The sequence below is a fragment of the Sceloporus occidentalis genome, unplaced genomic scaffold (genome assembly GCF_023333645.1).
Source record: "Sceloporus occidentalis isolate IW3139 unplaced genomic scaffold, rSceOcc1.0.p SCAF_14, whole genome shotgun sequence".
Classification (NCBI taxonomy): Eukaryota; Metazoa; Chordata; class Lepidosauria; order Squamata; family Phrynosomatidae; genus Sceloporus; species Sceloporus occidentalis.
Genome location: NW_028316994.1, coordinates 1,229,352 through 1,242,917, shown reverse-complemented (window position 1 = coordinate 1,242,917; position 13,566 = coordinate 1,229,352). Strand labels below are relative to the sequence as shown.

Sequence of the window (13,566 nt, the reverse complement as noted above, 5' to 3'; positions counted from 1 at the left end):
ATTTGTGAAAATAACACTGTATTCAAATTTATTCTAATTGCTCCAAAGAGCATGCTGCCTAAACTCATATCCAGAGAGAGTTTTGCAGGTCATGGCCCAAACTGATATCATATTACAGGACTGCTATCCTAAAAGTAAAACAAACAAACAAACAAAAGCCCCCCAAACTCTTTCTCTCCTTCTGGTGCAGAGCCGGAACCAGGCAAAATCCTGGCTTGATGCAAATGTTTGTGTCCATGTCAGCACCACTCCCCACTGCTGCTGATCCTTTGTGTTCCAACAGAACTTAAATAAAATTCTCTACAACCTGCATGTTTCATTACTCAAGAACACTCCCTGAACTGTCCCTTTGTTAATCCACTGCCACTTTCCCACAGTGTTCCCAAAATGCAGTGAATATTCCTTAACGGAACAGCATAATTTGAAAACCTCTCCTAGAGAAATCCTCAATCCCTGCAGCTCACAGAAGAACAATGGGGTTCTGCTACCCCATTTCAGGTTGAAATCCAAAGTCCAGCTCTCTAGCATCGTGGTTATATGGAAGCTGTCTATTCTGCCTTTGTGATTTGACTGTCATGTATTTCCTGTTATGCAGCAATTGGAAAATACTTTCTGCTAAAGGACTTTAGATGCCTATGTAACACCTCAAAAGTGGTAGTCCCATTTTGTGAAAATGGTTGTATCAATTTTATGTATCCCTTGCATGTTTAACTGAGTCCCACTTGCCAGCCTCATTGAACTTTAGGCATTGGAGTAGTACTGTTTATAAACTGAGTCAATATATCTATAATAAAGAAGACAGAGAATATGTGTGTATGTATGTATCAGTTCCTGTGTGCCTGCATCTGTCTTACTTCCAAGACTTTGAAACCAAAACATCTCAAACTTATCCTGGGCCACTAGGGCCTCCCTGAGGATTTGCACCTTGTTCTATTTATTTCCTTATTTAAATTGTTAATTATATCATTTGTTTGCATAATGATTGACCCAAGTGCCAACAAATCTTATTAAAGTTTAGTTAATTCCAACTTCTGGGCTGGTTAGGTGTCATGGCCGGTTGTGTCTAGGATAGCTCCAGAGACCACATCACAGGATGGCAGGAAACCCCCAAAATACAGACAGTAAAAAAGAAAAAAATAAGAGATAAAAATAAAGAAGGGGAATATCACCCTTGCAAAAGGGGGGATTGGTGGGTTCATGAGGGGCTCAGACATCTTGGAGGGCAAATAGAAAAGAAGCAAGTGGGAAATGCAGGAGAAAGAAAGGAGAAGAGAGAAAGACCTGATACTGAAGTAATATAATAACCATCTTTGAATGTTTTTATGGATGTCATCTAGGAGATGGAGCAAGCTTGTTTTCTATTGCTCCAGAATGAATGAAATGAAAAGATTCAAATAACAAGTAAAGAGATTCCACCTAAAAATTAGGAAGAACCTGTGAGAGCCGGAGCCAACCAGTAGCTGAGCAGAGTTTGCCCTGATTCCACTGGTGCTTGAAAAAATAAATGTAGCTTTAAAATTACTCCCAAAGGGGAAAAATCCTTCTTCTTTGGAGTTGATCTACACTATGAAGATACAAAGCAAGTAATGAGGTCTTAAAAGCTTAGTTTCGTTTTTGTGTGAGTCGGACAAAGAGATGGGGAGGAGAAAGAAAAAACCCTCTGTTAGATTTTAAAAGTGTTATGAAGCAGCTAGAGGTGTCGTAATTAAAAGGAATGCTTGAGAAGATAAGTTGCTCTTGGAATTGTTTTATAACAAAAAAAAAAATCCTAAACGAGGGGAAAAAAGATTACAGACTTCTGTTTAAGAAGTGATTAACAAGAAGCTGTGAGGAGAGAGGAGAAACAGATGGGATGGAATTTTGTAAACGCCAAAGGAGAAGAAAAAGATAGAGGCAGAGAAGGTTTGGCAATGTAAAGGCAAGCCATCGGATTTATCCTTTCGGAGATTATATAAAATACAGGATTCTGAAATGCTAAGAAGTCTCCCACAAGCCCATCCTCCTTCTCCTCAAAGACTCAAAGCGAACACGCATAGAGCATTGCTCCTGTAGCCATTAAAAGAAAAGATGGTGGAGAGACTGAGAAAGAGCAAGAAGAAAAAAAGATGGATTATAAAGAAATGATGAACAGTCTCACACAAATCATGAAACAACAACATGACCAAACACTTTTGGAGTTTAATAGATCTCCAGAGATGCAAAAAAGGGGAACTGAAGAGAAGATACACAAAGATAAGCAAGATCTACAGTTAACATTAAAAATGGAATTAGAGGAAACAAACAAAAAAATGCTTTCAACAGCGAGTGGAAAAGTCGGATGATAATTTTTTGAAAATACTAGAATGTATAAAAATATTCAACAGGATGTCCAAACACTACAATTGGATAATAAAGCATGTAAAACTAAACAGGAGGTATACCAGAAGGAAATTCAAATAAACAAAAATAAACTTTCTGAAATAGACAAAAGGCTTATATATTTACAAGACTACCAAAGAAGATCACATTTTGTTATTAAGAACATACCAGAAATTGGATAAGGAGACAGAAAAGCTGACTTAAAAACAGAAGTTTTAAAATGGTTGTAAAAAGTCTCAGGAGAGAAAGAATGAAAGGCAAAGACTGGATAATATATGAGGAATTAATAGTCTACGAAAAAGGTTCAGCAAGAATGAAGTGTATGGAAGAATTAAAAGATCAAGGTTATGACTGCAATTGGTACTTATACCATCAAATATTCGAAAGATATAAGATAGATATGAAATTACAAAGGATTGAGAAAGAAGAAACTGATTTCAGCAAATTGATAAAACATAATACAGATCACTTAATCTCCAAATTGTACAAACTGCTATTAAAATATGTGCTGGAAGAAGAAACTATAAAACAATACATGATTAACTGGGCCCAGGATGTTAAAAAACCAATAATGTTAGCCCAATGGGAAAAAAAATTGGAAAACAAGATTAAAATACACTTTGAGTTATGATATAAAAGAAAATTATTACAAACTTTAATTTAGGTGGTACCTCTCACCAATGAAATTATCCAAGATTTACAAAAACACAAACAAGGAATGTTGGCACTGTTCCTCAAAACTTTGGACTTTTTATCACACTTGGTGGGAATGTGAAAGAGCCAGGAAATTTTGGAAAATGATTAATCAAGAATTGGAAAAGATTTTAGTGATGAAAATAAGAATGGAACCAACTTTTTATCTGTTGAATATAATAGAGGACAGTGAAATAGAAAAAAGATATGGGAAACTCCTGTTCTACTTAATTGTGGCTGCAAGAATGATATTTGCGAAAAAATGGAAGAGTAAAGAAAGCCCAACTAAATGATTGGAAAGAAAAGATCTTTGATATGATGACGGCCGACAAACTCACATATCTGCTCAGGGATCAAAGCAATAAAAGGTTTTTAGAAGATTGGAATCCACTAGAAAAATATCTTAGAGTAAAGTGATTGGAATAGTATGTATAATATATCTTATAAAAATAATGGTGAGAGGGAGTAAAGAGTAACAGATTATAAATGGTAATGAACGCAGATAAGGAGAACGATCAAAAAAGGAAAAGTTACTGGTAAAAAATATAACAATTTAATAGCAATATATGTAATCAACAAGGGTGATGGTTAATAGAAAGGAGGTACAGATATAATAGGAGGTTGCAGAGAACATGACATTGGAATATGAACTAAAAAGGTTTTATAAGCATGGAAAGTTTGAATTAAAAATAGTTAAAGAAAAATATTCAGAATAAGAAATAGGAAGTCATTTTATGTTTCTTTTTTGGTATGTATGTATGTTATGTATGTTATGTATATTTGTTTTTGGTGGTTATTTGTTTATCCAAATACCCTTTCCCTGTTTAATATGTTTTTTTTTATAAATAATAAAATCTAATTTAAAAAAAAGTAAAAAGTCCCCCCATCACTCAAATGGAACAATTTAGACTGGGAAAGAGTCCATCGTATTGCGTCAGGAAGAAACAGAACCACGGCATGTGATGTAATTGTGAGAGTGACTACTTTAACAAAAAAGAAGAATTGATGAATATAATGAGAAAAAACCCAGAGAAACTCAGATTTGGAGATGCAAGAGTGGAAATATATAACGATGGAGAACATGGAATGTGGAGAACATCATTGAAGCCATGCACAATATTGCTGTTGAAAGCTGGGATTAATTATACATGGGGATATACGTTATTTTTAAAATTCCAGAAGGCAGGAGGAAGATACAGGATAGAATCTGTGGAACCAAGGACTGCAAGATTTGGGAATACATAAAGAGGAAGGAAAACCAGCTGGAGAATCTAAAAGACCTGGAGAAGAAGAATCAACAGTTTGGAAGATCTGGAGAAGTAGCCTTGATTGAAACTTCTGGAGGAGGAGAGTTGCTGGGAGCATTTGGATTTGCTTAGATGGAAAAAAAGAAGAGATATTACAAATAAATGAAAAAGGTGCATTACAGACCCTGCCTGTGCCATCATTAGCGGCGGTGAGAAGCACCAGCGGCCAAACCACAAGGCTTCCTGCTGCCACTAAGAAGAAGCTCCAAAATGGCGCTTCTTCTTGCACCGTGGAAATGACGCGGCGAGGCGCCAATGGCGCACTCACTGTGTTATTTCCGCAATGCGATGTCCGGACGCTATGTGTCCGCAACGTCAACATGTCGGCCCCCGTCTGTATAGGGTGCCGCCATTTTGTACGCGCAGAGCGCGTACTAGGGTTAGGGACGTGAAGAAGTCACGCCCCTTCCTAACCCTAGTATGCACTCCACATGTACTATATGCCCGTGTGGAATGGGCCAAAGTTGAATTTATCAAACTAATGAGCACTTGGGGGGTGGGCAGGGTGTTTTTTGGGCCTTGGAATGTTTTCACGACCCCTCGTCACAGGGGTAGCTTCGGCAACCGTGGATAGAGCAAACTGCTTTAGCAAGAAGAAATGGGGAGGTAAATGGGACATGGGGGAGGGAGAAAGAATGTCATATCTGTCTTCCTTTTTCATATGGTTACCATGAATTTTGGCACAATGTCAGTAGCAGTACCCAAATCTATGGGCATGTTACTCATGCACAGTGGGCCAATTACTGATTTTGGATGTGTTGCCCAAGTTTATTATATTTCTTTTTTACTATATTTATTTTTAGCATTTTAGATAGTTAATGCCTCAACCCAAAAATCCCCCAGTGTAGCATAAATAATGACAAGAGGATATACACTACACTGAATCATATACTGCACCTTACTGAAAACCCTGAAGCAACCTTCACAGCCATTCTGTTTTACATATAGAGTAGGCAGGCTCACCCCAGTGTTTGGTTATGTCTCCACAGACAGGCAAAAAATGATGCCATCCTCCACAGGTCTCAGTGCAGCTGTAATCACGGCATGTCTGGCTATGGGGACATATCCAGATGCTTCTCTGAGGCTGCCTGGATGTCATGACTAAATGAGAATGATGGCTTCAAGGGCTGTTGAGTAAGCTGGTGTGAGTGGGTTGGGAATTATGGAGGGAGGAAGGTAATATCAGTGAAAAATAACATTTGCACGTGGCTTCACTTGGCCATGGAAACCCATTGGGTGACATAAACCAGGTGACACTCTCTCAGCCTCAGAAGAAGACCATCTCTGAACAAATATTGTTAAGAATAGCCACAATATGTTTGCTTTAACGCCTCTATAAGTCAGAAATGACTTGAAGGGACACCACGGCAACAGCAGTAACAAAGGGAAGCTTAGATGTGCATATGTCCCTAAAAGAAATCCAGGTTATGTTAGCAGTCTACAACCCATTCCAGTATGAGAGAATTATACACAACTATGCCTTCAGATGTAGCCACTTTATGAATTATTAGTGCTTTTATTTAGTGCCGTATTATTCACTGACATCACTTTTACAATAGGCAGAATCCTCTCTTCCAGAATATAAGAACGGTATGTACTGGAGCATAAAAAAAGTGACACCTGAAATATTTCATGGATAGCCACTGGAGCTCTAAAACATCAATTTGTTTTTCTCCACTGTTTCAAAATCTGACCTAACAGAGGAAATAAGTTATTCCATATGTAGGTATATCTCAGTTTGGAAGCCTTTGGCCTTTATTTCACACTGCTGAAAGGCCTTTCTTGGGGATTTACTCATAAGGCCCTTCTGAGTCTCATTAAGACATGCACATGTAAACTTCCCTTTGTTTCTGCTCTTGCTGTGGTGTCCCTTCAAGTCCCCTACTAACAGGGGACAGAGAAAAGGCAGAATTACTCTACACCTTCTTTGCCTCAGTGTTCTCAGAAAAGGCAAAGGATGCTCAACCTGAGGAAAATGGAACAGATGATAGAATAGGGGAAATTCAGCACAGAATAAGCAAAGAGATAGCAGAGGACTACCTGGTTAATCTAAATGAATATAAGTTTCCAGTACCTAATGAACTACATCCAAGGGTATTAAAAGAGCTGGCTAATGTAAGATTGGTGCCATTGGCAATAATCTTTGAGAACTCCTGGAGAACAGGAGAAGTCCCATCAGAGGAGGGCAAACGTTGTCCCCATCTTCAAAAAGGGGAAAAAAGAGGATCCCAACAATTATCATCCAGTTAGTGTGACATCAATACCAGGAAAGATTCTAGAGCAGATCATTAAGCAGTGAGTCTGTGAACATTTAAAAGGCAATTCCATAATCACAAAAAGTCAACATGGGTTTCAGAGAAACAGGTCATGCCAGACAAATCTTATCTCTTTCTTTGACAAAATTACCACCTTGGTAGATGAAGGGAATGCTGTGGATATAATATATCTTGAATTCAATAAGGACTTTGACAAGGTTCCCCATGACATTCTTGCAAACAAGCTAGTGAAATGTGGGCTAGACAAAGTAATGGTTACATGGATCTGTAATTGGTTGACCGGCCGAACCCAAAGGGTGCTCAACAATGGCTCCTTTTCATCCTGGAGAGAAGTGACCAGTGGGGTCCCACAGGGCTCTGTCCTGGGCCCAGTGCTATTCAACATCTATATCAATGACTTGGATGACAGAATTGGGGGTATACTTATCAAATATGCAGATGACACCAAATTAGGAGGAGTAGCTAATACCCCTGAGGACAGGATCAAAATTCAAAATGACCTTAATAGATTAGAAAGCTGGACCAAAGGTAACAAAATGAATTTCAACATGGAGAAATGTAAGGTACTGCACTTAGGGCAGACAAATGAAATGTACAGATATAGGATGGGCGATACCTGGCTGAACGAGACTACATGTGAAAGGGATCTAGTGTCTAGATCAAGGGAAGTAATAGTGCCACTCTATTCTGCTCTGGTCAGGCCCCACCTGGAATATTGTGTCCAGTTCTGGGCGCCACAATTCAAAAAGGATGTTGAGAAACTGGAGCGTGTCCAAAGGAGGGCCACTAAAATGGTGAAGGGTCTGGAAACCATGTCCTATGAGGAACGACTTAGGGAGCTGGGGATGTTTAGCCTGGAGAAGAGAAGCTTAAGAGGTGATATGATAGCCCTGTTTAAATATGTGAAGGCATGTCATATTGAGGAGGGAGCAAGCTTGTTTTCTGCTGCTCCAGAGAACAGGACCCGGAACAATGGATGCAAGCTACAGGAAAAGAGATTCCACCTGAACATTAGGAGGAACTTCCTGACAGTAAGGGCTGTTCGGCAATGGAATGCACTTCCTCGGAAGGTGATAGAGTCTCCTTCCTTGGAGGTCTTTAAACAGAGGCTGGATGGCCATCTGTCAGGGATGCTTTGATTTGGATTTCCTGCATGGCAGAATGGGGTTGGACTGGATGGCCCTTGTGGTCTCTTCCAACTCTATGATTCTATGATTCTATATATAGCATGCACCAGTTCCAGTATAATACTCTTCTGTTCTTTATATATTACCATTTTGATATTAAATCATTTACCAACAGTACCTTGAGATAAGAACAACAAATACAATCTGAGAGAAAGCTAGACCTAGATGAGCATGATTGTTTTTCTTTATTTCCAAAGGAGGTTCTGTATGCTAATTATCTGTCTATGAATGTTATATAAGTAGAAGAAAGAACTCTGTGTGTGTGTGTGTGTGTGAGAGAGAGAGAGAGAGAGAGAGAGAATTTCAACACTCTGATCTCCCCCATTGTTTTCTTATGTGTGTTGGACTCTGGGGAGTAAGTCAACAAAGAAGCTAACACAAACTGGCACGACTCTCCTTCCCACACGTCTCACAATTATTTACCTCTGCAACACTTGCCCCTCCCCCTCTTTATATCAGAAGTGTTTCTAATACTTGAGTAGACAAGGTTCCAGCTAAACACTCTGTGCCACTTGATGCTGGGAGACTGACTGTCCTTGCATGAGATGCTGAGTAGATTCTCACAGAACATCAACATCATATCATAAAAGATGCTGAAGGGTAAGTTGAACCCTACAATGCAAGTTTTTATTTTAAGAACTTTAAGGTGTTTTGGCAAGTACCATTGTTGTATTCCAGAGTTTTTCTTCAGACTTTTCCTTTCCTGTCCACCTAAATTTCCATGTGATCATCTAAATTTATATATTGTTTCTCTTAGAAGGATATTTTTCTCTCAAAAATCACTCCTGGGTTTGCTTGGCTTTTTTTTTTTGTGACAAACATATTTAGGCAGAAGATGATATGAAAGCTCTCTATCAAGGTTCTGGAGATTAGGCCCACTGCTAGTTGGAATAGACAATACTGGAGAAGGCAGATCAGGGAAAAAGTAGTGATCTTTGTTAATATAAGCAATGCTTACAAGGGAAAAATATATTTGTGCCCTGTCCAGTTCATGACTGAAAATTTTGAGCTATGAATGCTTACAACAGAGTCAGCACTGGAATATAGAGAAAATTATAGAAATATTTGCTTTTGTATTGGTATAATGCTTGTCCTTTCTCCTTTTACTTCCTGTTTAACCCTAGATTTGCAGTTTCTAAACTTAAAAATGTCTTAAAAAATTGGACCTGGCTTTTGAATTTAACCAACAGATTTTGTAAACCTAAGGAATATTATTCATACACCTCACTAAACCTAAGGAATACTATCAATACTCCTCATTGCTTTTTAAGATTGGGAAGTGGGGAAAAATTTAAACCCAGGCAAAAGAATTGTTTCACTAAAATGTCAGCATGAAGGTCTTTGCTCTTCAGCCTTGAGAGGACTCCAAAGTTAATTAAATCCTGAAAAAGTGGTGAGGGCAGCAAATTTATTAAGGAATCTTTTGTAGTTAGTATGGAACTGTGATTAATTCTAAAACTGGATTGTGTGTGTGTGTGTGTGTGTGTGTGTGTGAGAGAGAGAGAGAGAGAGAGAGAGAGAGAGAGAACATATTAAAACAAGTGACAGTAATGTTATAAGGTTTGGTTAAATATATGAAAGTTTATTTATTTAAAGCTTTCAAAAATGAAAAAGGGTAGCTTGTGGTGAGCCACATCAGGACCATGAACATGAAACATGGTACCAGCAAATGGTGAAGCTATGTAGTTGCTATTCTTCCATTATTAGCAAAGACTGTTTCCTTTTAAGTAAAAAGAAAAGTTGCATAGTTGTGATTTCTGTTGTGACCCAAAAAAGAATTTTTTAAACTTTTCTGATGTGGTCCCACTTGTGATCTGTCTCATCAGTAGTTACCAGTATATATATATATATTTAAAAACACTCTACATATAATTTGGATCACATATTTTGGATCCCCTGCTCTTTCTTGCTTCATGAATCTGTCACCTAATCTGGTGATGCAGTTTTTTTCAGGGAAAAAAGATTTTTAAAAATCCTACAAAGCTATGGCTTGGATTTCTAGTGGAACATATCTGCACCTCATAGGAAGAACTTCTGGTGGGAATGCCTAGTATTACACTATCCTTCCCAGCCTGTTCCACTCTCTCCCTCTTTTTGTATATAGCACAGTCACAGTCTGACTGCAGCTGGTAGATCAGGTGATGTCCTACTGATAAGGCTTTCAAGCATGAATCATGAGGGAGAGGTACAGAAGCATGGTTACTGACTGCAAAATTAAAATACAAAGAAGCTTCATGTATGTGCAGATATACACCCTGTAAGAGAGGCGGGATATACTGTAGATGTTAATGAGTCTGACACACTGGATGGATAATCTTGGAGGCAATTGAGGTGTAAAGGTTGTTGCATATCCTAGCTACCTCTGGTTTACTCATCTTGACCCAAACTGCAACCAACCTTTAGTTCTCATATTCCTTCCCCAGGTATTTTCAATGTTGGTTTAGAAGCCCTTTCCTTATGTATCTCCTTGCTATCTTGTGTGCAGGATCTGCAAGTAGTCAACATATAATCAGCAAGACACAATCCCTGTTACACTGCTGGTTGCTGGGTCATCTGCGGTCCTTGGAATCTTTAGGGCTTGATACTTCTGAAACCTGAGCCTCCAAAATTCATCCAAAAACCCTGATTTTGTCAACCAAAATTCACTAGTTAAGAATAATGAGTCTCGTCCAAACTGTTTCAGGGGACAACATATTTGCTTCTCTGTGTGTTTGCGTGGGTGTTTAAAAAAAGATATCTTTTTTTGTTTAAAAGACAACCAAAATGATAAAATGTAACCAATGGTCCAGTAAAATAGCAACTGTGACAGAGTGCTTTGGGTGTCCAGAATCCAAAATGGCAATGTGGCCCTTCAGACTCTTTGGTTTTCCCACTCCTGTTTCCTTTATGTTTCTAGCTGTTTTTCTGGAAGTCATCAAGTCTTGTGACATGTGACCCCATAGTATTCATTATGTGTGCTCATTTTCAGAATATGCAGTTGTTCTTCAGTCACTTTCTTAGCATGTGAAATATTCTTTTAACCTTGGAGCAAAATAATTTTTCAGGCTTTCTTAGGTGCAGTACATACCGCCCCTTTGGGGCGTCCTGCAACTGCTCCTTTTATCTCCGGGTTGGGGGGAAGGCAGGCTCACCAGCATCCCTGCAGCCCCAATCTGGAGTTTTTCTGGACCACAGAGAAGCAGCAAAGGGGCTTCATGCCCCTGGACACCCTGGGAGCAGCAGCCATGGGAGAAAGGGGCCGCCCAGCCCCTTTCTCCCCAGAGTCATTCCTGCAGATGTTTGGTGGCTGGGGAAATGAGGCGTGCGCCTTTTCTGAGCTCTTTCCTGCACTGCAGCCAGGCCGCCATAAGAGATGTCAAGCATACGCCGTGCCATTTGGATGCGGTCCCTGTGTAGATGGGAGGTGGCCCCCATGTAGTCATCATGGCGCCCCCCATGTAATCATGGCAGCCCCCATGTAGATGGCATCGCTACATAATAGGGTTGCAGGGCGTGTGGATGCTCCGCTCCTGGGTAACCCTAGTATAGGCCAGGCTGGCGCAAAGCACCAGTCTGGATCGCACCTGAGTTTGCTTTGATCTATCTGCAGTGAAACTTCCTCCAAATATGTTCATTGGAAGAACCTTCATTCTAAGTTGCTGTGAAACTGTTTCTCATTCATCTCAAGGATAAGTGCTGGACTAGCTGAATAGGATTACTATCATGCCATCTCAGAGCAAAACATTAATTACATTGGGCCCTTGGTATCTGCTGGGTTTTGGTTTCAGAAACCCCTGTGGATACCAAAATCTGTGGATTCTCAATTCCCTTTAAATACAATAGAATAGCAAAATGGTGTCCCTGATTTAAAATGACAAAATCAAGGTTTACTTATTGGAATATACCCCCCTCTCTCTCTCTCTCTGTGTGTGTGTGTGTGTGTGTGTGTGTATGTGTGTGTAATATTTTAAAACTGTGGATGAATCCATGGATGAAGATTCTGTGGATACAGAGGGCTGGCTGTATTAAAATTGTTTCCCCATTCTTGGTTTAGAGTGTCCCTCTTCAGACAATCTCAGGCCTGGGCAGGCTAATAGAGTTGAAATGAACCCCCCATTAACTAGGAAATGTTTTATGCGCATTTGGAATTTATAAAATTTTCATAATTTCCAAATATTCGTAAGTTTTCATTTGATGTCTCCAAAGGTAACAGGGGGATTCCAGAAAGATTTCAGAGCACAAATTACATTTGGACAAAAGATTGTTTTGGGAAGTCCTTTAGATCTCAGATTGAAATCATACAACACACCTGTGTTATATGTGGTCGTGCCATGCATGCCTTTCAGCTTACACTGATGCCGCATGCCAGAAGAGGCAATTGTGCATGCACCTATGGCCCGCACACCACGTCATGCCATGTGCACCAGACCCACTGTTTTCAATGGGGCTCGAGCATACGTGTTATTTCCCTTATGCGGGAGGTGTGTGTGTGTGTGTTCCGGAACAGAAGCCCCATGTAAGGGAAAGGCCCACTGTACTTATTTATCCTAAGTAATAAAGGTAAAGATATATTGTACATGTAAGGTCACTACTATGACTTCTTAGAGAAAAAAATTAATTCACAATCAAAATTGTTCCCCTACTATTCTTGTTGAATTGGATGTACTAACCTTAAATGGACTGGTTAATTAATACATGCAGATTAACAGTTCTCGTTTTCTTTTCTTACAGATAGTACACAAGGATGAAAGATAACATGATAAATGTTACTTCCATATCTACTTTTCTGCTGCTGGAATTCACAAATGTCCGAGATCTACAGATTATACATTTCTTTGTATTTCTAGCCTTGTACCTAATGGCAATAACAGGAAATCTTCTCATCATCATTGCAGTGACTCTTGATCGCCATCTATACACTCCTATGTTCTTCTTTCTATTAAATTTGGCTGTGATGGACATTGGAACAATTTCAGTTACGGTACCTAAATCAATGGCAATGTCCCTCACAAGTAACAGGTCAATTTCTTTTTCTGGATGTGTGGCTCAGGTTTTCAGTTATTTCTTCTGTTTATCATCAGATTTCTTTCTGTTGATTATAATGGCCCTTGATCGCAATGTTGCAATTTGCAACCCACTCCATTATGAAAGAGTTATGCATAAAGGAGCTTGCCTTCAGATGGTATTCATTGTGTGGATTACTAGTCTTTCCTATGCCATTCTACACACTGGTGGTACATTTGCTAATACTTTCTGTTCTAACATGGTCAATCAGTTTTTCTGTGAAGTCCCACAGTTATTAAAACTCTCCTGCTCAAAAACCTTTTTAGTTGAAGGGGGGCTTCTTATACTAAGTTGTATTATAGCACTAGGAGGTTTTATCTTCATCATCATCACATATGTTCGGATCTTTGCTGCAGTGCTCAGGATCCCCTCTGTACATGGACGGAAGAAGGCCCTATCAACTTGTCTTCCCCACCTTGTTGTTGTCTCAGTGTTCATATTCAGTGCAGTCTTTGCCTATGGAAAACCTCCCAGCAATACTTCTTCTGATCTGGAATTAGCTGTTGCTGTAATATATGCCATAATACCTCCTATCTTGAATCCATTCATCTATAGCATGAGAAACAAAGAGCTGAAGGCTGCATTGCGGAAACTGCTTTTTTAAAATGGAGAATTCTTTTGGAGGCTCTTCTGCTCCCCAAAACACACAGAAAGCCTCCAATGTAGAAACATACCCCGAAACCTCACAGAAACCTCATGACA

The 13,566-nt window shown here is 39.3% G+C and overlaps 1 protein-coding gene across 2 annotated transcripts; it reads left to right on the top strand.

The window, feature by feature from the left end:
• Window positions 1-9,464: 9,464 nt before the first annotated feature.
• LOC149303463 (olfactory receptor 14A16-like) lies at window positions 9,465-13,468 on the top strand. 2 transcript variants are annotated; one of them, XM_089479652.1, is made up of 2 exons: window positions 9,465-9,480; window positions 12,552-13,468. In XM_089479652.1, exons 1-2 carry the CDS (start codon window positions 9,465-9,467, stop codon window positions 13,466-13,468), a joined length of 933 nt encoding a protein of 310 aa, XP_089335778.1. The 2 variants fall into 2 exon arrangements, with proteins under 2 accessions (XP_089335778.1, XP_089335779.1); XM_089479653.1 differs by lacking the exon at window positions 9,465-9,480 and having other exon boundaries at window positions 12,545-13,468.
• Window positions 13,469-13,566: the final 98 nt, after the last annotated feature.